Genomic DNA, 26,556 nt, shown 5'->3' on the forward strand with positions numbered 1-26,556 from the left:
TTAACTTTTGTTCGGTGGGGCTTGGTGAATTGCTGTGAAGATCATTCTCCGCGAGCGCAGGTTCGGCGGGGCAGGTTGTGCGCGCCAGCTTTCGGAGGCTGGGCAGCGCGCGTCCTAGCCTCTCCAGCCCACCGATCCTCGGGTCGGATTTCTCCAATTCGGTAGCCACCAGGGAGAGGGGCCCAGGTCTATACCGTCGTAAGTGCACACGAATGTAAAAGAATATTTATTTAGGGTGCGGAGTACACGAAAAATATCTAGATGTCTTTGAAATTGGTAGAGAAAAGAAAGAGAAACGACGACGTTTCTCATGGCTATTGATTCGGTCGGGGGAACTGGGGGTGGGGAGGGGGCGCGTTGAGAAGGCCAGGAGACCAACGCTGGTGATTTTAACACGCGAGGAAGGGGAAGCCTGCAGATGTGCAGGGACGGTCCCTGCTTCTTGCTGAGTGTGCGTGGTTTTGTTGTTGAGAGATCCACATGGAACTTGAGGTCTAGCTTTTTATTATTTTTTTTTCAGCCAAAGCCCCCAAAGCATTTAACACTGTGGACTAGGGAGACTGAGTCACGTCTCCAGGGCCTCAACTAAATCCCTAAGAACTGCATGAAAGGAGTCCGGATTTAGTCCAATAGCACTGGCCAAGTTCTTGATATTTATAAACCACCACCACAAGTTCCTTTGACACTGTGTCCTGGTAGGTAGAAGGCTCACCTGAGGAGCTTGCATTTCTTTTGTTGAAAGAAAGAAAAGAAAGAAAGAAAGAAAGAAATGAATCTCGGAAACATTAATAGGACTTCTTGCAGAGTTTACACTATCCGAGGTCTTTCGCCTTAGGCGGGGAGCAGGAGGTTTGTGCAGAAGGATGTGGATACCTAGCAGTCTGGGTACTGACTTTTTCTCACGGAGTCATTGGTGCAGAACCCAAAGATCTGAACATTCAGGTTGTTGGGAGAGCGAGATTCAATGCTGTAACCACCGTTTGCCCAAAGTGCTCATTTATTGGGCAAAAGATACCTGCCGTGCCCTAATTGTGGCATATAGGGCTTCTTTTGCTTGGCTTGGTTTAATGATGGCAGATTCATAAAGCCACTGTCCGCCTTCAAGGGAAAGGGGAATCCTATCAGGCCACGCAGTGGGTACCTCCAAAGTGGGCATCAGTAGCTCCCAGAAGTAGGGTTCTGACCGGGAGCCAGGACTCCCAGAGGCCCTGCAGCAGGTGAGTAGCCCGCCTTCAATGAGGCCGGAGGGGCGCCCCCGGGAGCACACCCCAGCCTGGGGCAGCGAGGGGCGTCGGTTGTCCGCTGAGGACTCTGAATCCTCAAAACCGCAGCTTTGATTTTTCGCTTTCCTGTTGTACCTGGGAGCCACCTTGAAGCCTCCTCTCCAGGATCCAGTCCCTACCTTTCCCCCGGACCGAGGCGCCGCCTTCCAACCCGAAATTCGTTCCTCTTCCCCTTGGCCTCTGGCCTGGGCGCTGCCGAGCCAACGTTCCAGGCCCGAGCCGCCGCCAGAACCCGATCCAGCTCCAGCACCCGCACAGGTGTCAGCTGGAGCTGGCATTATGTAACGGATTTGGCAGCCCGGACTCTAAGCAAACGGAATTAAGGAGGGTGGGTTTTTCCCTTTTCCTTTTTCTCTTGACTACATCTGGTATCAGGTGTACTTGATCCGCGGCAGCAGGTGTGTTTTTTTCCGCAGGAAAAGACCAAAAGGAATGGCGGCCCAGGTCAAGGCGTTCCCAAAGAGGGGCCCAAGGCAGGGCTGGGGGCCCAGGGACGAGCCTTCAACGTCCCCTTCCCCAGCTGCTCACCTGCGGCAGTCCGCCGCAGCCTCAGGTGGCCTGAAGTCCAGGCGCGAGGGGCGTGGAGCTGGTTGGCCCCGCTGGCTCTCTGTTTTCTGGCCAAAGCCTCTCCGGTAGAAACTGTGGGGTTCTACCCCATGACTATTTGACTGTTATTAGCCTACCGACCCCCTTGCAAATATGGCTGAATGTGACTTAGGGCGCAAAATCAGGAGATCCTAGGTAAAATTCCTTCGCAGGTGACAGGGAGCCCCGCCTTCATCTGGATAGCTTTACCTGAGAGCTACTTGGTCAGGCGCAGGTCTCAAAACCATCCAAAAAGAGCCAGCTTGGGACCCTTTCGAAAATACAAGACCATGGGACTCTTGCTCAATTGGTTTTTAAAACATTTAACCAATTTTGGTAAGCTGTAGGGGGGATTTCATATACTGTCAGGCTCCATTTTGTAAGACAGAAACGAAAGAAAATTTAGGAATGGTGGCCTCTCCCTCCCCAAACCTTCAGTTACTTGTGGACACCAAATAGTTGCTTTCAGGAAATTCAGTGCTAAGGGCTAGTTTGAACCCCTTGAGACCTAAGGAAGGATTGGACAGTTAAGGAACCTTTGTTCAATTTTGGGGAGTGGGCTCTATTTTGAATGATAAAATAGGGAATAATGTTTAAGTGACCAACTTTTAGGCTAAATTTGATCCTGTGCATTTAGCCTGACAGGACTAATATCATTAAAAGTGATAACGTTAAAAGCAAAGGCTTGGAGAATTATAACAGTAACTGTGAAGACAGCGGCCAGAGGCTGGGTGTCCGAATGGTTAGTTACAGGAGATCTGAGTGTGTATCCCGACTCCTTAATTCAGACTGAGGATTTCAGCTGGAAACTTACACTCATAAAGATTTGAATTGCAACTACATAAATAAAAACATGTCTTTTTTTTTTTGGAGTAGCTCCCATTTATTAGATGAAGTTACCAGGTAAGGCTGGCAGACTCTTTACACAGATATTTACATGACCCCCAGGTGCCTCTGTATCTGTCTTGTTAAACGTAGCACATCCCCAGCAATGACTACCTACAAATGAGATTTTAGAAAATCTTGTAAAAGATAAGCAGAGAGAAGGGTAATATCTGTAGAGGGATTTTTAAAACAAAGTTTAAGCTAGCCCCATTAAATACATCATGTTCAAAACTGTTTAGTAGTGAACTCCTGCTTTCCATGGTGCTTTGAAAGCCATTGATTGTTATCACAGGAGCCCTCCGCAAAAAGAATCCGGAAGCTGCACCCCCTACCCCTCTTCCTTTTTTTTTGAAATGCCCAAGAGTTTCTTCATGAATCCCATTTGCTGGATCTCCTCTGCCAGCTGAAGATCCTGTCGTGATCTGGGGAGGGACCAGCCCTGGCTTGCAGCAGTCTGCTTCTGGGTGGAACTTGGAGATAAAACTACATTTTCATGCCAAAAGGACAAAATGATTTTGCCCAGAATCAGGTTGTGTTTTCAAGTTACCATTCCTGTCTAGTCACGTGGTGCTTAAAAGACATAAACTGAAAGCAAACTCCTAAGTGTAGTCACCACTGAACCGGTTTCGGACTTGGGATTTCTCTTGAGTCCTCATAAATCCTTTGGCAAAAGGGACAAGCCAGACTTCGTTGGGGCTACTTGGTGTCCACGTCAAGCCTTTGCGGGGCATTTTCTTAGCAAGGAAGATGAAATATCTGAGGTTGTGGATGATTTAAAAGAGAAATAAAAGAAATACACTTTATGAAGTTTGCTGCTTAAAATACAAAAAAGAAAAGTTTTCGCAAACTGCTAAGCCCTATTTAAATGTAGCCCAAAGTTTCTTTTTCCCTCCTTTACCTATTAGATAATCAATTACTTTCCTTTACACTAATTGTTCTGTACCTCACATCTGCATCTTGTTGAGCCTTTCCCCTCTTCCGGAGAACCCAATCCTGAGGCCTCATTAGAAGAAAACACTGGCTAATAATTTCAAAGAAAGAGGAAAATTCTCTAACATAGTATGCAATAAGCAGAGCAGTTTACTTATTAAGCAATTCCTAAATAATGAAAAAATGAGTTCTGTCTCCATCTTCCCTCTGCCCTATAGCCTGAACATTGCCCTGATACAAATACCCATTTCTAAATGTGTGGCTGATCCACAGAGACTGCACTCATTCTCAAAAACAGAGCTCCAGACAGCGTGGATGTTCGAGGGCTGGGATGCAGATGGGCGCAGAGTATGCGCTCCTGGCACAGCGACCCAAGAGTGCAGGCTGGGCTGGGGTCTGCATGCTTCCTACTTCCTCTCCTATGGCCGCTGGAGGAAATAATTCTTAAAACTCCCCTTCAGATTGGTAAAATATGATCCTCGTTTAATAGTTTGCACACCAGCTTATTGTGATGAAGGGCAATATTTTTATTTGCCTACAACTAACATAATTTTTAAAGAACAACTTCGTTTGTTCCATTTTCCTTCAAAACTACGGTGGGTGCAAACTAGCAATGTTATCTTCCTTATTCTGAAACAAGATTTGGCAAGTAAACGAGTTCTAAAACATGTCAAATGTTCCAATAATTTAATGTTCAGAGATTTTTTTATGCCACAGGATGGATCGATAACTCTATAGCAATAATAATCCCTTAACTAAATATACAATGCATTGTTCACCAAGACATCCAGTAGTTTCACTGAAGTGGGAGAAAGAGGATGGTTACCGTGACATCATTGCTATTATTTAAATGAAACTGCTAGGGGAGACTATAATTGTTAGTAAAAGCCCCCACCCCTCAGAGTTTCCCCTCCTCCTCTGGCATTTTATGACGTGTCACCCTCGATAAATGTAAGCAGAATTATGTCGATCCGAGTAGCCTGCTGTATAACCAAAATGTCGCATCTACAGGTCAGCAAGGAAATGCAGAGGAAAATTACCGTGTTTAAGAGATTGTTGTTTGAGAAAATATACATATTTATGAGTTTAGGGTGCTGATGTTCAAACTTTTTCTCTTTATAAATGTGACTGTGTGTGTGTTTGTGTGTCTTTGCGTACACGGAGAGTTCTATAAACGCTTGTGCGCATCCTCTGTAATATCCCCGTGATTGTACATTGAAGGCGGCCATGTAATCGTTACATGGCGCTGGCTTAATGCAGTTAACAGAGAACTAATGGGTCGTCTATGTCAGAAGCATGCATCTGTTTTTTAATCCCGTCACGTAATGAATTGGTTTTGTACCAGTCTGAGGCTTCCACCTTTATCCATCGTGGATGCTCTTGTCCAAGAAAACCATTTCAACCACTTTTGGTTCCTGACCATTGCTAAAATGACCCCCCTTCTTTCTCTGCAACTATTCTTTATTTTTTTAAAGCCTATTTTCGTATTTAACAATAATAATGAACAATTCTGGCTGCACAGAAACTCAGTTGAAATGATCCGGTGAGCTCTTACTTTGGTCCTTGCTGAGAACTATAATCTCAAATACTGGATATGATCGGACTTGGTCGCGGGCTCCAAGCTGCAGGAGACCGAAGCTACTTTTTCGTGCCGAGATTGCACCTTCTTTCTAGCCTGGAGCGTGCGCGCTTCACGCGCGCGCGCACACACACACACACACACACACACACACACACACTCTCTCTCTCTCTCTCTCTCCAGTAATAACAAGTTGAGGGGGTGCCCAAAATGTGAACAGAGATGCAGGGCATACGGATGCCGCCCGGATGAGCGGCGCGGGGCCCAGGGGCTATGGCTAAGGTGGGCGCCGGCGGCTAGGGTGAGGACACGCTGGGTCTGCGCGGGCTTCCAGCTCTGGTCTGAGACGCGGGCGAGGGTGGTCAGGAGCCCAGGAATGAAATCTAAGTTCCGTGGAGCTTGGAGCCCCTAGACAGCCACCCCCGTCCGGGCGGAGGAGACCTCTCCGCGGTCCAGCTCGAGCGTGGAGCGGCCTCCGGCGCTCGCTCTGGCCGGGCAGAAGCCTGCGAAGGGGGTCCCGTGGCGCTTTTGTACTGCCCCGCCTGGGCCAGCCGCGATCTGACGCACCGGCTCCCCTGGGACGCTGGGGGCGTCGCACTGCAGCTGGGTGGGGAGCAATTTATTCCTCGCCGTCCCATCCCAGCCCATCTTCGGTTACTCCACCCTACCCCTCCCTTCCCTCCTCCTCCTCTACCTACGCCTTCACTACCTCAGATTCTCCACCTCCTCTTCATCCTCCATCCCCCTTCGACTTCTCTCTCCCCCCTCTCCTCCCGCCCTCCTCCCTTCCCTCTCCCCTCCCTCTCATCTCTGAATAAGCAAGCTTTTGCCTCTAAAAGTCACAAGTAATCCTCGTGTGTGACAGAGGGAGAGAGAGAGGAAGAGGGGGGAGAGAGGGGGGGGGAGAGAGAGAGAGACAGAGAGAGAGAGAGAGAGCGGGGGGCAGGCAGGCAAGCCCGCCGAGAGGAGCAGCAGGCAGGAGGGGAATCTGGCATAACGGCTGGGAGAGGAAACTTGACGCTTCAGGGCCACCATTTGCCAGGGCCTCAATCGAGGTAAGTACCCTGGGGACAGCGGAGTTCGATTCCTGGCAGGGTCCAGCCTCCACCCATAGCCCAGGCCCAAGAGATGGGCACCATTACCTGGGGCTACTCAAATAATGATAAAAATGGAGATGGGGTGCGAGCGGGCGGGCGGGGTGAGGTGCGACAGCGGGCTGGGATCTGGCCGTACCGCGGATCAGGATCAAGAAGATGCTGTGAGCCTGGGAAGACTGGACTCCAGGCTACTGCCCTGAGGCGCCCTATACGTCCTGCAAGGGTTCCAAGCCACTTCAGGGGGGCTTCCCAGTACCCTATTTCTCTCCCTATGCTGCGCGTCCTCACAGCTCCCCTCTTTTACACACCCGCGTGCAAATGACCCCCTGCTCTGTCATGAAGTGACAATTTGCGCCTCGCTCAAACCTTGGAAAGGGAAAGTTTGGCTGCGCAGCTCTGTGGTTCCCTGGAACCTAAACTGGGAACCCAAGACTTGCAGAGGAAATCGACAGTTTTCCTTTTCTCTTTCTTTCTTTTTTTTTTAAATTACCTTTAACAAAAAATTGTGTGCATTCAAGAAGATTATTGGATTACTATGTCTGATCAGCTGCTGATGACCTACCAATAAGCGTTTAAACATACACTCATATTCGCGCGCGCGCGCACACACACGCGCACACACACACACAAGGGGGGCTATGTGCAGTGAGAAAGGCCGTCATAAGTAACCAAGAATTCAGAGGGAGTCGCGAGAGCTTTTAAATGTGTAAAAGCTGTGTACATGTCCTCCATGTGTACAGAGAGCAGAGGGAGGGGACAGAGGGAGCAAACGTTGGCTCGGCTTTTTCTCTGTGCCTGTGTGTTTCGTGTGTTGTCAGCTGGCTCTGGTTTCTAAGCGCTGAACACTGCCAGGGGCGGGGGCCGGCATCCACCATCCACCTCGGCACCCTAGTGGCGAAACAGGACTCATTTGTTTGGTGCAGAGCGGTGACGACCTAGAAGAGACTGAAGTGTGGTTAGGTCGGCCCCCTGCCATCCATTACACCTGCAGCAGATGGCTCAAGTGGTAGAATGGTTTTGTTTGCAGGGATCAAGAAGGGAGGAGGGAGAGGCTAGAGCCTCGCCCCACACTAGGGAAGCACGATAAAGAACCAAAGACATGAAAGGAGCTATATTTCTACTAGCAAAAGCAATAATGTTGCCACGGTCCGTGAGTGAACCTGGGACATGTTAGTGAGCTTGGTGCCTGACTCCAATTGATGACACGGTAGAATTTTAGGAGCAGTATTTTTTCAAATGAATTTTTTTTAAATGAAGCACCTACTCCTCCCTACACAGACACAGACAGACAGACAGACAGACACACACACACACACACACACATACAGACACATACACACACTTGTCTCCAACCAGATGCACACAGGTGTCCTTGGAGCTCTACTCTCTGAAGCCAAACGTCATTGAGCCCCTGCGGATTTCACCGCAGCTGAAAGGAGGCCACCTCCAAGCTCTGGGAGCCTCTCCCTTCTCCCCAAGTGATCTGTGCCATCAGCCTGCCAGCTACCACACACAAGGCTCTCACCCCATATAACCATCCTGCTGGGATATAACAAGGTTTCAGATAGATTCATCTCATTTTACATGCAATGATGTGCCTTTTTGATCAATAATCCCATCCTCACATCCCTTCCTTCCTTCATGCTTCTCAACAAGCAGGAAAGGAAGTACACACATGCACACACACACACACCCTCCCGGGAGAGCCCAGAGGGAGGGCAGGTGTGACAAAGGAACACAGACACAGTCTAATGACAGTTTAGCTTGTCTTCCTTTCTTAATTTACTTGCCAAATACGAGGAATTTAAAGAGAAATAAATTAAAGAAGGGAAGTATATTAAAGACCTAAACAGAACAAGAAGCCTTGCCTCCACCCTTACTTCACACCCACACATACCACTGTAGCAACCATGGATATTCATGGTTTATATGTTTTATGTATATCCATTATATATAACATGGCATATAATATAAAACATGCACATATGCATATTTCTTGTGAATAAGAAACAACTTCAGTGGCTTAATTTTTTGTTCAAAGTAAACAAACAGTCCTTTAATTGTGGTTTAATATGTTTATGCTTTGGGGTCATTAGGTATATAGAGAAATTGCACTATTTTTGACACTTAAATTCTAGTCTTCTATTTTCTTTAATGGTAAATCAAAAATACTTAGAGTCAATAAAACCAAAGAATATTAAACAACAATGAGAATCCACTCTAGCTGAGATTTTCAAGTCATAAATAAAGCTACATTCTAGTAGTGCTTCTTAAGAAAGGAGAGAATTTCAACCCTTGCATTTTCCAAGTTGCCTTCAGTACCCAAAGATACCTCTGAATTGGGTTTGGTTAATGGGTGCTTGCTCTGTGTCCAGTATAATTTAATTTTTCTGTAATAATTTTCTTTTCTATGAAGATTTCCATTACACCAGGAGAAAGCTGACTTTGATATGCAGAGGGGTGCAGGTTTCATTGACAGCAATGTCATTAGGATATAGCTCTGTTTTATTCACCATTAGTAATACAGGTTTATTCATACATCATACAAACTGCTAAGGTCCTGCTCTGGGATATGAATTCATACATTATCAGAACACATTCAGATACACTTGAAGAAAAAAATTCTCGCAAAACTGAGTTGAAGAGCTGCCTTCTTGAGCATTTTAGAGATTTTTTTAACTAAAAAAAAAATGGAAGAGACTTGATCTAAAATTCTTGACTTCAGGGCAGAGTCCAAAATTATTTAACCAAAACAGAATTAGCAAAACTTTTCTTATTGTAGAGAATGCAGACAAAAATTAAGCCCTAACAAGACCTTCCTCCCCTTTTCCTCAAAAGCCTTTAGACCCTAGTTCCAACCACTATCTAAAGCTAAGGGAAATAACTCCTGGGATGAACTTACACTTTAAATGACAAGTTTTTTCTTTCTTCTTAAGTCTGGGGTTTTAAATGAGTAGTATTTTAAAGAGAAAATCTCAAGGATTCAAATTAGTTCAAATAGCCCCATCTTCGTAGGAGAAGGAATGTATTTTAATGTTTAAGCATGTTAACACCTGAATCACACTCAGTTGGGTTTCTCAAGCCCAGGTGAGTCTCAAAATCTAACAGTGAAAACGGAGGCATCTGGGGAGGAAAAGCCTGAGCTTCCTCCTTTCTTTCTCCACCCAGTGCTGGAACCACCTACACATCCTTTTCACAGAAGTGGCTATTTGCTCGAGCAGAATGGACTGAGGAGAGAAAGGAAATGTGGAATAAACGAGGCGGTTTCTTTTCATCCTCATCCTTGCTACGTTTTCGTGGGGCCTCGCCTTCCTTTGGCATCACCTTCCTTTTCCCAACTGAGGCCAACAGTCCAAGGATTCACATTCACATTTAGCAGGATCGATCGATCGATCGATCGATCGATATAGCTATCAATCATCAGGTCTCGAAAATATCACCACCACCCCAAATTTGCCTTTACTTTCGGTGTAAGTAAGAAGATCATAATCTTTAAAGAAAAGCTACCAAAGCGGCGGTGAGGGCACGCTCAAGGTGCGGGAGGCTGGTGAGTAGGAGGGTTCGATCGGCCCGCTTGCCTGGCGCCGGCCACTACGTATGAGTCTGTGTCCTTGACTCGTACATGTCCCTTCTTAAGGGAGGATAATGAACTCTCCTCTGATTCTAATTTGTAAAGATATCATCTTTAGGAGGCACCAAAATGGGGGTCGTGGAGAAGAGGCCTGGGTCGTGAACCTGAAGAGGTCAGGGCTCCAGCTTCTGCCTGTATCTCTCTTAAAACCAGGAGACGGTGGCCAACTGCGTCTGCAGATCCCTCGGTTCCCTAGAAGAAAGAGACTCGGGCTGGAGGCCTTGTGTGCCGGCGCGAGTGTTCAGGCCCATCCTAGGGGTCTCTAGAAGCGAAGGCTTTGCCTTCCCTTGGGCAAGCGATGCCTGGAGGGGTGGGCCGAGCGTTGGGCACGGGTTGCCACCGCCTCCCAAATGCATGCAGCGGTGCACCCCTAGTCCAGGGGCGCCCCGACGGCCCCGACGCGGTGCCCACGCGGCCAGTAGGTGTCGCTGTTCCCCTGCTGGCCGGAGCCGGGAGCCCCGCGCTGGCCCCCGCGCCACTCAGCCTTCCGCGCCGGGCGGGTTCACAAACCCACCAGTGCTCGGGAGAGAGGGCTACTGCCCTCGGGAACCGTCCCCTCGCTCACCTGGCCAAAACCGCAGCGACATTGGCCGGCCTAAGGGAGCGCCTTCGGGGAGAGAAAGAAGGGAGGGGCCTGTTGGGGCAAACGCTGGGCCCCGACGGAAGCGGCTTGAAGCCACCAACTCTCCCTCCTTTCTCTTCACGTGCTGTGGGGCAGCGACTGGGCACTGGGACCATCCTGGTAAAATCTCGAGCCAGGGAATTCACCTGGAGCTCCACATTGGCTTTAAAAATAAACAAGAGGTTGAAATCCCAGCTTCGTGGGAACTAGCCATAGAATAAGGGGAGTCTTTTCAATTTCTTGCCTTAAAAAAAAAAAAAAGACAGAAAAAAAAAAAGAAAAAAGAAGGAAGAAAAAAAAGAAAAAAAGAAAAGAAAGAAATCTGGGCCTGGCCACACGCGTGAGCTATCTACCATTTTGTACACACGTCTGTACCCAGAAATGCCGGGTAACCGCGACATCCCCCATCCCCCGACACAGGAAGGAGTCAGTATTTGGATGTGGTTGTCCTCCCTGAAAGCACTGCTTGCCAAGTATTATTCCCCTTCGGAAACTAGCAGTTAGCACATCTTTGGGGTCTGTATTTAAATTCTAGGTATTGAGAATTCTGCGCCCTTCTCTGGCGTCCTGAGGCGCCCTGCCTTCGGCCTCGGTGTGCCGCGTTAGAGATTATTAATCAGAAGCGTTTTTTGTGTGTCTCAAAAGGAGAGGGGTTTGGTTTCTGAATACCAAGAGGGATATTTACAATGGGTACATGGTCTAGGTGACTGAAGATTTTATTACGATTCTGATTGTTTCGTACGGGGAAATCATTGTTCCAATTTGACGATAGGGAGGGGAACACTGTTGAAACGCTAAATTCGGAAGAGTTATTGAAAGTATGCAAAATGGAACTGGCTATGTATTTAAATTAATGTTTAAAAACCATATGCTCAGTTCAGATGTGGGGACACCTTTGCAGTCAAATTTTTAAAAGACCCACACTTTATCTACTTTTTTTTTGGTAAACGTAATCAACTCGTGAAGAAGAAAACTGTAACAAATATCAAAAAGGAAAGAAAAATTCTTACTGAAATTCCAAAATATTTCGGAGCACTGTTCCCATTCCTGACTGTGGGCCTCGGTCTCGCTGTCTCAGAAGACAAGGCTGGGCAAGTGCCCGAGTCTTCAAGGCAAGCCTTAACATTCTTAAGGTGAGGTGGCCAACATCTTCTTTAAATGTTCTCTCTTTTGCTGTATTTCACAAAATCGGCTCCTTTAGTTAAATCCTGTATCTGTTACACAATTCTAAATAATTATTTTTGATTGAGATGGCATATTAATCATTTGGTGACGTGGAAGAGGGGAGAAACACGTGTCTAATTGGAGGTTGTGAAGTTCAGTGAGGTGGTATTTTCAGCTTGGAAAGTCCAAATTCAGATATTTGGCCATTTCTCCCCCTCCCGTCTTTTCCCTACTCCCTCCCCATTTTACTTTCTCTTTCACTCAACCCTTTGGGCTCCTTTCCCCGATTTTGCCCCTTTCCTTGGCTTCGGTCTCCCTCCCCCTCCCCCCTCCCCTACCACCCACAGCGCCTCTCTTTCCTCTCCATTCTCCTCTTCCCTTCTTCTCCCCCATCTCTCTGTGTGTCTGTATTTCTGTCTCCCCCTCCCCTATTTATTGTCTGATCCTATCAGCCAAGTTAATATAAAAGTAGCAAGTGGGAGGCCCAGTTACCTCCCTCCTGCGCGCCCAGGGCACTTTGAGGGAGGTGTCGGCCGCTGACAGGTTACCGGCCAGAGTGTTGGCCCTTGGTGCAGGGCAAGCCGCCTGCGGGAGAGTAGGGGTCTGAGCGGGTTGCGGGGCTTATTCAAATACCGCCCGCTGCCGCTGTGATTCGCAGGGACTCGGCCTCCATATGGTAATATGGGGCGGGGTGGGGGGGGGGAGGGTGGAGAGGAGGCGCAGAGGGGAAGGGAGGGGAAGATGGGGGTGAGGGCGGGGTGGGAGGGGGCTCCGGCACCGCGCGCTCGGCTGCGGGGCTGGGACAGAGCACCCGGACCCGCGGTGGCGGCGGCAACGGCGCTACCCACCCTCCATCACAACATCCACCGAACCAGCGAGCCACCGAGCCACCGGCCCCCGGGGTAAGCCATAGCGCGCAAACGGCAGTGACGGTGACGGTTCAGAGGCTTCAGATTACTACCATGCGCCAATAAGGGAGATTAGAAACAGAAAAGGAGATTACAGAGAGATCAGAGATAAGAGGTGTACCTCTCTGTGTCCCTTGTCACACAGCGCGCGCACGCGCGCGCACACACACATGCGTCTGTACACACACATGCATGCCCAGACATCCCTACATGCACACATTCCTTACTACTACCCTCTAAATATATGCACCGACACTGTATGCCTTGCGTCGTGGCCGGTGTGTTTATCCTTACCCCTGCATAAAGGCGGGCAGGTATGTGCCTGAGTCCAGGCAGGAACAAACAGTCATGCACGATTGAATTGCAGCCAAACTCGGAGACATTTAACCTGCCGAATTGTTTCACTCAGCCGGGTGCCCCGCAGAAACCGGCAGTTCTGCAAGTCGTTGTGAAATCTGCAACTATTCATAAAATGTGCTGAAAATGTACTTTAGGAAATGTAATCTTGCTATATATGGCAAGGTAAGGGCAAATCTAAAGGATAAGTGTATTTCCGTTTTTTAATGTTTTACATGTTGGCATCTGACCACTTTTTATTGGGTGACATATCATATGAGCACTTTGGTGTAAGCTTGGAAAACCTACAGCCAGAGGAAATGCCATAAGAATTAGGGGTGCTAAAAATGGATGCTGGATAGTCCAGTATGAAAGATGGCATAGAGCTGTAGGTTTAAAATGGGAGAAAAATACATGTGAATATTTATACATGAAAGCAACTGGGGAGGGTGAGTCTTGCCCTGAGTATCTGTGCAGGTAAGTCATTCATAAGAAAACTAATTACCTGTGCATGTACTTGGACTTGTTTAATTGAATAAGCTGCATGTGTGCCTATATGCTGTTCTTTGTGGCTGTGCTATTATGGATTCAGTCTTCTTAAAATAATAGTTTTGGGGAAATTTTTAAAGTGGACTTTATACATATATATTTTCCAGAAGCCATTGTGCTGAATAAATACATTGCCAGGAAGAAAAATCCGACCCTATAAGCAAGATTTCCATTGCTTGAAATCTAACTCAAGGCCTGTATATTTTAGGGCAAATCAACTGGCTTAAAATAGTAAACTGTTATGTTTATTTGTTTTCACTCCGAAGTCACGAATTAAGGACACTTTTCAATCAAGATAACACACCTTGTTTCCAGTCATATTAAGAGAAAAATGAAACTCAGTAAATTTTGAATGAGGCAGATAGGTACAAATACAACATGGTTGAAAATGTCTTCCTTGCAGAAAGCTGTCCGTTGCTGTTTCTACAGATTTTTAAATAATTTTTTTTTGCAATAAGAAATGCTAGAAAGCAATAGGGAGGTGAATGCCACACCTCTCAGTTAATCAGCAGAAAAATTCTTTAGAAATCTTTGGAATCACTTCCCTTTATACATACATGATCTCAAAAGCACCGGCCCGAACTGTGTTTTGCTAATATGAAGTTAATTAGACAATCAAACTTTGAGCCTTGAGCGATGGGCATTATAGCCGATCAAGGGGTATGTAAGGAGAGAAAAACAAAATGTGTCTTTTCTTTAATGACCAAACCAGGAGGTTATACAGGGCATTACATATATGACAGATGTGCATATTTGGAGCCTTCGATAAACAGAAGCAGGGAGGCAACTGTGTATATTATCGAGCAAGAGACAGCAGCAGACACTTGCCAAAAAATAAAGACAGACAGAAAGGGAGAAGAGAGACAGACATAATAAGATAGCGAGGAAAAAAAAAAGGTGGAGAGAATCAATAAAACGATAATCCTGAACTTTTCGCGAATTAAAAAATGCAAATATACCTTTACATATGCATCAGTATTAAAAATAATACACGCTGGAACCAACAGGAGCGGGAGCGGGAGGAGGAGGAGAGGTGGAGGAGGAGGAGAGGTGGAGGAGGAGGAGGAAAGAATGGAGGCGCCGCGGAGCCCTGATTATGCATGGGCTGGAGCTGCCTCCTCTAACCTGTTCTTCTCCGAGCCGGGCAGCCGGCGGTCCTCAGCCGCCCACAGAACAGGAGCCGAAACAACCGTTTCCGAAGGCTACAGCGTTTATTTTTCTCTTTTGGGGGTTTTGGCGGTTGTTTCAGGGGCTTGCCAACTGGCCCCTTTAATTAAAAGCTTCAATAAAAGGCGATCGCGCCAGGAATGCACAGGCTCCTCTTCGCGCAGGATTTGCATATTTTTTTAATGCCCTAATTTCCTTGATGTATGTAAATGTAGCCGGACGTAGAGGGAGACAGGGAGCTGACGTCAATGGACGTGACCTCGCAGCTAAACCTTGAACGTGAAGCCGGGATGGGGGAAAACACGGAGCGGCAGCCGGCGGAGCCCGCTAGTTCGCGCGGCGGCAACGGCAGTGGCGGATCCCAGGCCCAAGGGGGCCAAGGGAGCCTGTATGTCGACCCCGGGGGAGGACGAATCGCCGCCTTCTTTCTCCACTGCCCGGCTTCCAGCCTCGACAGCCTTCAGGCCGCACCGCAGGCTCTTGTCCTGCGCCTCCAGCCCCACGAAACACACGTTCCCTTGCTTGCTTCAGAAAAACAACACACCCCAAAACAACAAACCAAAAACAACAGATAACGAACCAAATCAAATCCCCAAATGCTTTAGACCAATGCTCTGATAGCTTATCAGAAAGAAGACTCTGACAATGGAACTTGATTTTTTTTTTTTTGGCTTCTCTCCACAAGAAGAGGAGGGGGAGACCTCAGACCACCGCAAATCACTCCTAAAACACGATAAGCTACACGTGTTTCCAGTAGGGAGAGGTAAATCGCCCAGCCGACTGGTGGGGGCTTCTTGTTTCGGTACCTATTTACCTGTGCACTCATTAAGCGCGTCGGCTTCATTAACAGCTATGCCAAGAGCGTGTGCTTCAATGTGATGGGACTGTCAAGTGTGTGTGTGTGTGTGTTGGGAAGGTGCTTGAGCTAGTGAGCACTGAGGCAGGCGCTGTGAGCGAGACGAGCGAGGGATTAGTGTCTCTACATGGCCACCTCTGGGACTCATGTTCGGGACCATCTAGGCCACATCTCCTGGACTGGAATTTGAATTTCATCCATTTGAAGGCGGGGAGGGGGTCAGAGAAGGCAGTCTCTGAACTGCCAGGCCCTTTCGATTACATTGTCTGGGGTGTTTAAGGTGCGAGAGATTCCGTGGCCGCAGGCCTGGGCGCTGTCTTGCCGGATTTACCCTGGTGCACTTTTTCACTTGAAGCTCCGCAGCCTCGGCCAGGAGGTAGCCGCTCTCGGCTATACGGCAGGGAGGTCTTCAGACTCCCCCCACTGCCGGCCCCGCGCGCCAGCGTGTGCGTGCCCGCGCACTAGGCGGGGGGCCGCTGGCACCTCCCTGCGCACATCCGCCCCTGCCTCTGCTTGCTACCCTCTCCTGGGCAGCTAAGAAATGGTCTTCGGCCTCTTCTGGGCCAGGGCGGTGCAGAGACGGGGGCGGAGAGCAGGCTGCGAGCTGGCAAGGAAGGGGCGCAGGAGGCCGCGGTCTCGGCTTCCCAGTCCTACCCTTGGCCAGCAAGGCTGCGGTTTCGTCGTTCCACCTCGCAGCCTTAGCTTTGTTTTCCTGACATGCTCGTGGCCACTGGGCCCCACGCCGGCGATGGGAGCGTGTGCGTGTGCGCGGGGGGCGGGCGCGCGCGGCAGGCGGGGGCCCTCCCGCCAAGGACACGCATGACTGTATGTCCTCCGGCTGCACTTGGCGGGAAAGCTGGGGGCCGCCGCGGGGCTGCGCGCCCGCGGCTCTCATTACCTCCTCCCTGCTCCCCCCGGGCCACATTTACATACGGGCCACTCGTCAGAATTTTTACAACGTCCCCCCTCCCGCCCCGGCCGCACACGCGCAGGCTCGGAACAGGCGCCCGCGCGCGCAGACACCCGCGCTCAGGCTGCGGCCGGCCGGGAGCGCGAACAGGCCCTTGGGTGCAAGCCGCCCTCGGCGAGACGGATTCTTGCACCTCCCTCTCTCGCCTACACCCCTGACAGCCTCCCCGATAGTGTTCCAGGAAGCCCACCTTCCCCTCAAGGCTCCCACCCTTCTCTCCCTGCACACTCCCACCCACACCCTCCCACATGTCTCTGCCTCTTTCCTTGGAAACACACACACACACACACACACACACACACACACACACACACACACACACACACACACACGCTTTTTCTTCCCCCTCAAATAGCTAACCAACCCCTATGGGGCGTCCCTGGTACCTTTTGAATAGCTCTGGACTTTACAGAATAAAAATCCTTATAATGTATTGCTGTCTTTAGCCAAACACATTTAACGACCACAACAAAAAAAGGGGGAGGAGTGAGGAAGGGGGACTTGAACCAAAAGACCTTTTTTCTTTTTTTAAGTCTGCAAGTCAAAAGGTCATTCTTCAAGTTTGTAAATAAAATTGCAAAGGAGTCCTTAAAAAAGAAAGGAGAGGAAAGAAGGAAGAAAGGTAGAAAAGATCCACAAGTTACATTAAATGATGCACTGGAAAAACAAGACAGGGCTATTCTTTTTTTTTTTTTAAAGGGGAGGGGGGAGGGTAGTCTAAAGAAATCAAGAGGGGGAAAACTGAAGGAAAAAAGAAAAAGAGGGAGAAGAAAATAAAAGGTAGAAAAGGCAAAAGAAGTTTCCAAAGAAATGTGTGCTTTGCATCCTACAATAGGAAAATGTAGCCATTGCCCTCCTTCAGACGAGACATTTCTAATTTGTTCCGTCTGTCAGGAGGGGACTATGAGAGGTTTGGGTGCAAATTCATTATCTCTGGCAACGCAGAACGTAGTGTGGGGACTGAAAAAGACCGTGGCAATGGATGAACAATAGGGCTTCAGTTCATCAGTAACAAAAGCAGTGGGGAAATTGGTTGAGTTTCAGAGCACGTCCTCCTCGGCAGAGGGGGCTGGACTAGACCTTGGACAGCCCCCCCAAAAACTTGCCGAGCCTCGCACACACCACTTCACTCTCCACTCCGAGGCTCAGGGAGCAAGTGCCTGGCGTGGGGGGGAAAAGTTATCTTTTTTTCCTCCTTCGTCTTTGGCGCTTTTCTCTCTCTCCCTAGAAGAGAAGATCCGTTTAAACTATTTTAGACGCAGTCAAGCAAGAATCACCGTTTGGAATTGAGCGGCAGTTTTAAATGTGCCAAGGAGAGGGATGATCTGAAATTTTTTTTTCTCTTTTTTTGAGACGCCGAAAGGAGACTGTGTACTGCGGCCGCCCTGTGACTCTGGATCTTGTCTTCTGGCCGGCACCTCGATTCCTGTCCAGCTGGATTGCGGGGCAATACTGCCTGTAGCAGAGAGGAGAGCAAGTGAGTATCGTGGCGGCCCGCAGGCTGCAGCTCGACCGGCGGCGCGGGGCCAGCAGTGCCTGCCGCGGCCCGGCGCCCGCGCTCCTCACCTCGCCAGCAAGCCGTGCCCGCAGAGCCCCGCTGAGGACCACTCCGAGGGCCAGTCCGGGGCTTTGCTTCAGCTAATTGATTGTGTGTCTCGGATGCTAAACCTGTTGATCTCGTGAGTTTTCTGAGCCAGGACGGTTAATTATTCCAGCGGCCTGACCCCCAACTGTAGAAAGATGCCAGGAAATTTTCGCTTTGGAAAGGGGAATTTTGTATATAATTTTGTGTTGTTGGGAATAGGACTTTTCCCTCTTAAACTGAGAGCAAATGCAATTGTATTTTGCGTTCCCGGAGTCAGGATTCGCATTTTGAATAATTCTTTTAACCACCTCAAAGTTGCAATTACCTGTCAATGAAGTGAGGATCTAATTGGATTCTGGTGGCAACTTATGTATAGTAGCTAACTAGATCTGGAGGATTTCCACTTCCCTTTTCTCCTTCCCTTTTGGATTCTGGGAAACGAGAGGCGGCTTTACAGGGTTATCCCAAGTTCGGATTCGTCAAGATGCAACCATCTCGGTTACTTATTGGGACTTGGAGCCATTTCAGCTTCTGACTCTTCTGGTATCCGAGCGGAATCCGGTCTCTCTGTTTGCTAGGAGCCCAGACTCAGCTGAGGGAGGCAAGACCTTCCTTCCTTGGCCTGGAACTGTCTGAGGGAACCCAGAGCGGTGGGAACCCAGGCAATGTATTTGCATTAGTGTCTTTGGTGTTTTATCTGACAAATGTACCAGTGGTGTTTGAATGGGGAACTGTCTTGAGGGGTCAGGGCAGCAGTGGGATCGATCAGAAGTTAGTCCGGAGGCTCTGTCAAGTCACGGCCATGGCCGGGGGCTCTCTGGGAGCTGAGGCTGCCTTGGGCCCAGAACGGCGGGGATCCAGTTTCCTCTCCATCCTAGTGCCTACCTCTGCCGGCCACCCTCCATCCCCCTCTTTGCACCAGTAATTAGGGTGCTGTCTGGAGAAATGAGCTGTCATAGTCAGCATGATTGAACCAGTGCAGTACTTTCATTTTGCAAAATCAGTAGCCCCACCCCACCACTCCAAAATAACAATAAACTCTAAGAAAATCATAAAAGAAAAGCAACCTATTTTCGTAAGACTTCTTGACTATTGAGTCGTGGGGGATGGGGGAGGGAATAAAAAAAATCCACCACTTTACAGCAATCAGGTTTTACATTATTCATTGATTTACTGGAGGAAATAGCCAATCAGGAGCCATAGATATGAATGCACATCTCACAGTGCTGGCCTTACAGTAAACTATTTGCATCTTTCTAATGGATTAGATATTTACCCAGGGATTCCCATTGTTTGAAAGGCCTGGAAATTCAGTGCCTTTAACATTAAGAAAAATATGACTTTGTTTCGGTCTTAAAATTCTTACAGGGAAGAACTCCCCCTCCTCTTTTGTATGGCAGGTTACAGTGTTCAAATCCCTAATGTTTCTTAAGAGTCCCTCTTTTCTTCTAAGCTAAAAATAAAAGAAGAAAGAAAAAAATTAATTTCCAAACCCCTCCACATTCTGCATATTTTGCATTCCTATTATCATGCATGTCTCCATTTAAATGCAAATTAGCATATTTAACCCTGTGGGTGCTGAAGCACAGGATACATTGTATTAGGGTTTTCTGGACACTCTTGGCATTTTAAGGAATCATGGTAATTGCAATCCTTTAAATGAAGCCACATCTAGGCATGATTTTTTATAGACATATTAAAATTGTGATCATTTGTTTTCTTGACTGTTTTTCAGATGAGACTACAAAGCAGCATAAAATGAATAGACAATCCAACCAACCAAAGGTAATTTTAAAATTTACATTTGATAAAATCAAAGTGATGTACAAGAAAATAGAATATTATTTACTGGGTGGCAGACCTACAGCATATAACATCTCTCCCAGTTCATGCAATAGAAACAATTCCAGAAAAACCTAAGTTTCCATATGTGCAGTTTCACCCCCATAGGTAGCCTATGTATACTATATATCAAGAAGAATGCAAATATAGCCTGTAACTGCTTATAAAAAAGGAATCTGAGGTATAGAAGAAATAACAGGACACTTTTATTAGAAAGTAAGTTAGTCAAGTACCTTGCCTGAACTATTCAAATCGCTATAAATTAAATGGCTTTTTAATATGGAAAATGGTAGTCTTGACTGTATTAGTGGACTGTGGTTTGCATGCATGAGAATCATACAAACTCAATATTAAAAACGGAATTTCAGTGATAGGCCAATTTCTTTATATACTCTGCAGTAGTCTGCATAGGATTCAGAGAAGTGTTCTAAATATTAGTGACAACTTGATGTATTTGCATGTATGGAATAGCATAATTCTGATCTAAATTGTGAAAAAATCATAACTTTTCACTTTTAACTTAAGCAGAGATTGTTTATTCCCAAGAAAACCAGGATGTTTCAAATCATGTTTTAGCCATTTGGAGACCTATAAAAAGATTAGAAAACAAGCATGACAATCACGTCCTAATCTACTGGCCATTAATGGGAATTTATTAGAGAATGTGTAGGCTAGCCATATGAATTCAGTATATCTGTCAATATGCAGATTTCAGAAAGGGTATTCTGTAGCTCAGCTAAATAGCTTTTTGTAAAGCAAAAATAACTGAAATAAAAACATCTAGGTGTTAGTAGTTGCTCATAACAGTGTATGGCAGACATGGCTAGGAATCTTCAGAGCAGCACAATTGTTTCAATTTGTCTCATATCCTAGATAATAATATAGTCCTTGAAATGTATATGATAAAACCTTGGCAGTATTCAGAATACCAAGGTGCTCAGTGTTAAGCTTTGCTATGTATCTTTTATTTCTTCACACCCTGAAAGCTGATGGAGAGGTAAAATATTTAGTTGGTTATCTACGGTTAATGAACAGACTGCCCATAATCGTTATGTTGGCTAAATCCACTTTTTGGTGCTCTCATAATGAATCTACAGTGTATGTGACAGGCAAGAGGCTAGTCCCGGAGTCAGACTGTGTGGCATTGCCAGAGAAGATGCTATTTTAAGACAGTAGTTTCTGTAGCTTCTAATTGTAGAAGCATCTCAAATCTTCAGTGTCTTGGCTTTCATGATAGTTGCTTGGGTTCTAAAAATGCATATAATTGTTAAATGTAGAAATATAGTCACATTAATTTACACAAGTATAGTGGTGATACACATACAGACATGCATGCATCATATCTTTCTACTTTCACCAACCCCCACCCAGACATATATAAAGCAAAAAAGATATTCTAAAAATGTCTGACATTTCTTGGGATTTTGACTTAAGGAATTGAATTCATCTGACTATATGCTTGCTTTTTGTAGTACATGCCAAATCACTAATTATTCTGCTTCTAGGTCTTGGAAAGCAAGGCCAAAATACTCTCAGTATTCCAAGGCAGCAAAGCTCATTAGGGTTTTAGATAATGTCAAAATGGCATGTGCCTCAGTGATGTGTTCAGTTCTTACCCAATAGTTTATGTCATGGCTCATAGTTCAAGAAGGAACTGTTAACTCTATGGGAATGTGTTTCTCTGATTTTGTTTGTAGTTTGCATGTATGTTTTATATATAACCCTATGCAGCCATTTCTGATTGTACTTCTTGGACAAGATTTGATAGGAAAAATAGATGAGTGATTTCTATAGCTTAGTCTTTTCTAAATGATCAGGACAAGAATGCTCACTAAAAAAGAAAATTACAAAAAATCTAGGGAAAAGTTGGCATCATGCTACTAAATTATATATTTAGTTGGTGTAATACTGCTGTTGAATTTTTAATTGGGGCTTTTCTTAGCAATTCTGGTTTTCTTTACTTGTCAGTCTGTTCTATAGGATTTACATATATGTGCTCTGTATGTAATTTGGCAACCATATTCACACTCACGTCTTAAATGAATAAATTACTGAATTAATGAAAGAGTGTGTATTAATTTTGAAAGTGTTTTAGTCATTGGGGAAAATAGTCAACCTATAAAAATGAGAGTATTGTGATAAACTAGTGATGTGTGAAATGAATATGAAGATTTATGACATTCATATGTGGCATATATTTAAAGAATAGAAATACCACCAAACATAACTCATAATTTTGGAAAACAGTCCATAAAATTCATGCATACTGAATATGCATCTTATGTGGACTTTACCTTAGATGTTCTGTTGAGGGGCCTCTGACTATTAGAACTGTACACATCATAGATGCATTGGACACAGATTTCCCATTACAAAGGAGAGAGAAAAAGAAAAGTCATCTTTTAAGTGATCATATTCACAGTTTAAAAAGTCCTAAAAAAAAAGAAATGAAGCTAATTAATTAATAAAACAATATCCCTTTCTAGACAGAAGAAAGGTGGGGGTGAGGAAGGGGAAGGCGGGGGGGGGGTAGAGTTATGTACGCTCTTAACATCCAGGTGTGTATCTGTCTTTTGAACAAGGTAACAATCCTTCTTTATACAATTTCATAAGGAAGACCAGTACATTTTGCCCTTCTGGGTGAAAATTGATGTTTGAAACTACAGACAAAGGCTCAGCATTTTTATTACAGCAGAGTTGCGTACAACGTTAGAAACTATTGCTGCAGTATTTACCTGTGCCACATTCTAAGGCACACCCTATATAGAGTCATTTAAAAAAAAAACAAACCAGGATGAAGTCGGCTTGCTTAAGAGCATTCAATTTGAACTTACAGAACAAAATACGCTGCCCTATCGCCACGGTACATAGATACAAAACATGCCTGAGCTGTGAAGCCATTAAAAACACAACACCAGAGCAAATTGTCAATGTAATCACACATCGACTCACTGTGTAATACAGATCTGATTCCCAGCCCCAGAAAGCAAGGCCCTGCTTTAAGCAATACCAAAGTGCCTTCCATCTCTCTGCCCATGCAATCTGCCAGAAGAGAAATGCAGGTAAAGACGTTCCTCAGATCTGAAATGCTTTTATCTGTCCTTAGAGAGAGATTTCTTCCAGTCTTTGGATATTAGAGCGATCTACACTAGCACCGAGGAGGTAAAAGGCCGCGGGTTGCTTTTCCAGGAGCAGGCGGTAGTGCTAACGGAAGAGATGTTGATTGAGAAAATAGGACTGTTGCAATGCTGCCGCTGCTGCCGCCGCCGCTGCCGCTGCTCGGGCAGCAGGCGTGGGGCAGTTGGATGATCACTGATGCATATCAATAACCGTGTACTTGAGATTTCTCATGACATCATCATTACCTTGGTCTCCCGCGGTCTCGAACCTTTGACCCCGTCGGGCTGGTCCACGTTTTGGCGGTGAAAGCCCCTCCAATGATGGCCCTTTTCTCCTTCTTTCAGACCCGGGGCAGCAGCACGCCAGCAAGACGGCATCTTCTCCTCCCCAGCCTAGAAGCCTTGTGAAATCGAGGATCTTCCCCCCAAAACACACACACACAAGATATGTGCAATCAAGCTGCCACCGCTTGGTAAAAAGCTCATGGTGCCTAACCCAAAAGGATCCGGAGCAGATCCTTGAATCAGCTGTCACTTCTTCTATAGAATGGGATGTTTTTTTTTCCTTCCTCCTTAACCTGCGCTGGAAATTGCCGTTGGCTTTATACATCTCTATAGAGGGAGGCTAAAGAGCCTTGCGTGAGAATGAAGCAATTTACAATGCAAATAGAGGCCTGTGAAGGGATGGATGCTGCTGCTCACTCCTAACCGCTTGCTGCACTTTAATAGCTGGTTTTATTTTCTGATATTAATAGATGAATTGTTGGCTAACGCTGCCGGAGATTACTTGCTGAAAGGAAAAAAAAAAAGTTCGGAATAAACTTTGAAAGCAACAGCTCTCATTTGGATGTTTTAGCCGCACACACAGACAGAAACCAGGTCGTCTTTCCGTGCAAGGAGGAATCTTATGCGCGTCAAGTCTCCTGGAGGACTACTCTTCTGCTCTGCCAGAAAGATCCGGATCTGGAGTCTGGCCCGAAGAAGACAGAGGCTGTGAGGGAAGCGAGTTGTTATCTTTGGTTATCTAGCTGTATGAGTGTATTGGTCTTCATAAAGCTAGATAACCGAAAGTAAAAACTCCTTCAAGATCGCCGGGGAGCGTGTGAGAATGAACTCCAACCAAGAGACAGTAAAAACCAGAAAGGTCAGGAATACTTATTGAATCTAACTTTGTTTGGGGTTTTGTTTTTTCCTTATGATTAAAGGTGGGATTAGAGGAAATTGACACACGTATGCCAAAACATAAAGGTGCAGATATTTTGAAAGAGGTTGTTATAGCTGCGAAGGAGAATTGTAGAGTGCTAATGAGTAAAGAGACACAAACTACAGTTTGTCCTACTTAAAGGCGAAAGTTTACATATGGAGTTATTTTCTTTTTCTTAGAAAGCTGTTGTGGGGATGTCTAGTACCTAGTTTGAGAATGATTCCATATACATAGACTGAGGCCGTTCCCTTCTGAAGCCCCTCCCCTGAAAAATTGGAAGATTATGCTTGGAAACTGCATGTATTTGGGTTGTATGTCAAATTATATGAAATCAGACTTTCAGAAAAGTTTATACTGGAAGGTTAATAATTTGTAGCTACTGAGGACATTGAGCTAGCAGGGAAAGTGCAAAAAAAGAAAAAAAAAGCAAAGGCTGATTTTTATTCTTCTATTCAAAATACAAGGACAGATGCTTCTCTGTTCCAAGAGGGTTTCCTTGAGGAAGCTACTGAAGCAGAAAGACATGATGGAGACGAGATCGCCTCCCCTCTTGTCAAAGTGTTAAAAAAATGTTCTATCTTACTCTGCGCCTAGCATTGGAAATGAAAGTGACATTTACGCCACAACCCACGTGTGCGCCTCCTCTCTTTTTGTTTAAGGATGATCAGGTCTATCCAGGAAACAGCTCTGGCATCCCAAACTGAAATAATTAGGACGTATATAGACCTGACAAAAATGGAAAGGGGGTGGGGAATCTGAGGGTCTGTCTTGCCTAATTGATTCCGCTAAACGGAATGCAGGAGATGTGAACGGCAGGACGCTCCGATTCCCACGCTCGGGGGCAAGTGGTAAAGCGGGGCCCGGCAGCCTATGACAGACAGCCCTGTTGGGGGGTGGGGGTATGAAAAAAACATCAAGTGCACAAACCATACTCATCTCCATCGCTTAAGAAAGTAGAGGCATTTCCCACCCACAGCCATCTGCAGCCTCCAACTGGTCTGTAGCTGCTGCATACTGTCTGTTAATTTTATAACCGCTGTTTAATCTGTCCATAATTAAGTTTGGCTTCTTTCTTTGGTTGAGATTTTCAATATTTAAGGAAAGCTAGTAAAAAAAAAAAAGCTTCCCCAAAAGTCTCATTCCTACCTGCCCCTCATATCAAATTCTCAGTGCATACTTTTGGCCTTGTGACCACATTTTTTACTTTTGTTTTGGGTGGGTTATATTTAGAAATACGTATCTCTATAATAACAGGCATTATGATCACCTCTTCAGGCTATTTACCTCTTAACATGGATGGTATATGTAGGAACTTGGCCTAATTATGCCAGCAGACACACACTGGAAGTAAAACTATAAACATCAACCTAAAGAGTGTTGATTCCAGTATGATAAAAGGTTATTCTGGTATAGTCCCAGCTAGATGCCTTCTAAACAGCCATTTTTATGTAATCTAAAAATGACTGTATTTAGGAGAAACTTTGGCACTTTAGAGGTCCCCCGTGATATCTTTTCCACACGTCACCCAGCAAACATTTGTATAGGCATTTAAATATAAATACAAACATGCATTCAAGAATGCCCAAAATGGCTTGTTATCGTCCACGTGGCCTAGATTACAGACAATCCCAAATCCCAAACATACAGTTTTTCTTCAGAAGCATTACACTTTCCTTTGTAGTTTCAACTCCTTGTAAGACTGCAGACTGGAGAAGCCTGTAAAACTACTGTTACATTCAGTTGGAAACTCTGAGAGACTTTACGAACGTAAATTCTCAGTTTGGCTGCTGAACACGTGCCAAAGTTTTACTACTGTAGTGACCGTTGAGAAGACCCTTGTTTATTTACATGTGAAGCACTGTTTGTGCAAACAACCTTTCATTGTTAAGTGCCTGTATTCCTTTCATTTACTTCATGTCCAGGGGTGCTATTTACCTAGAACCATTGTCTACTACAATTAACATTTACATTACAAAGTGTGTGGTTTTCTTTCTCAAGGAGGTTCAATTAAGGCAATAAGACGTTTGCTGGGGGAAACCTATTGTTTACTGCAAGCACTCAATGGAGTCAAATTACTGAAGCTTTTGCCTACATCTTGGTCTTTTATGTAAATGTGTTAAATATAACATTTAAGGAAAATAAACAATATTATAATTATGTGTCTGCCATTGTCATATCAAACTTGCTTTGTATCATACTAATGTTACATGACTTATCGATCAATAAAAATACATTTCAATGTTA

At 45.9% G+C, this 26,556-nt stretch overlaps 1 protein-coding gene across 1 annotated transcript; it reads left to right on the plus strand.

Moving 5' to 3' along the window:
- Positions 1-1,715: 1,715 nt before the first annotated feature.
- LOC107034349 (uncharacterized) lies at positions 1,716-26,556 on the plus strand. The gene is made up of 5 exons (XM_072958932.1): positions 1,716-1,852; positions 6,128-6,317; positions 17,916-18,039; positions 19,883-19,932; positions 23,454-26,556. Exons 1-5 carry the CDS (start codon positions 1,716-1,718, stop codon positions 23,514-23,516), a joined length of 564 nt encoding a protein of 187 aa, XP_072815033.1. The 3' UTR covers positions 23,517-26,556.

This window comes from Vicugna pacos, chromosome 3, assembly GCF_048564905.1.
Source record: "Vicugna pacos chromosome 3, VicPac4, whole genome shotgun sequence".
Taxonomy (NCBI): domain Eukaryota; kingdom Metazoa; phylum Chordata; class Mammalia; order Artiodactyla; family Camelidae; genus Vicugna; species Vicugna pacos.

What these genes read in the sequence shown, in the direction of transcription:
- LOC107034349 (XM_072958932.1), top strand. Translation starts at nt 1,716, where the DNA reads ATGGCGGCCCAGGTCAAGGCGTTCCCAAAGAGGGGCCCAAGGCAGGGC. An exon ending in TTGCCAGGGCCTCAATCGAG is followed by an intron (nt 6,318 to 17,915) that starts GTAAGTACCCTG and finishes TCTTTTTTTGAG; the next exon opens with ACGCCGAAAGGAGACTGTGT. An exon ending in TGTAGCAGAGAGGAGAGCAA is followed by an intron (nt 18,040 to 19,882) that starts GTGAGTATCGTG and finishes ACTGTTTTTCAG; the next exon opens with ATGAGACTACAAAGCAGCAT.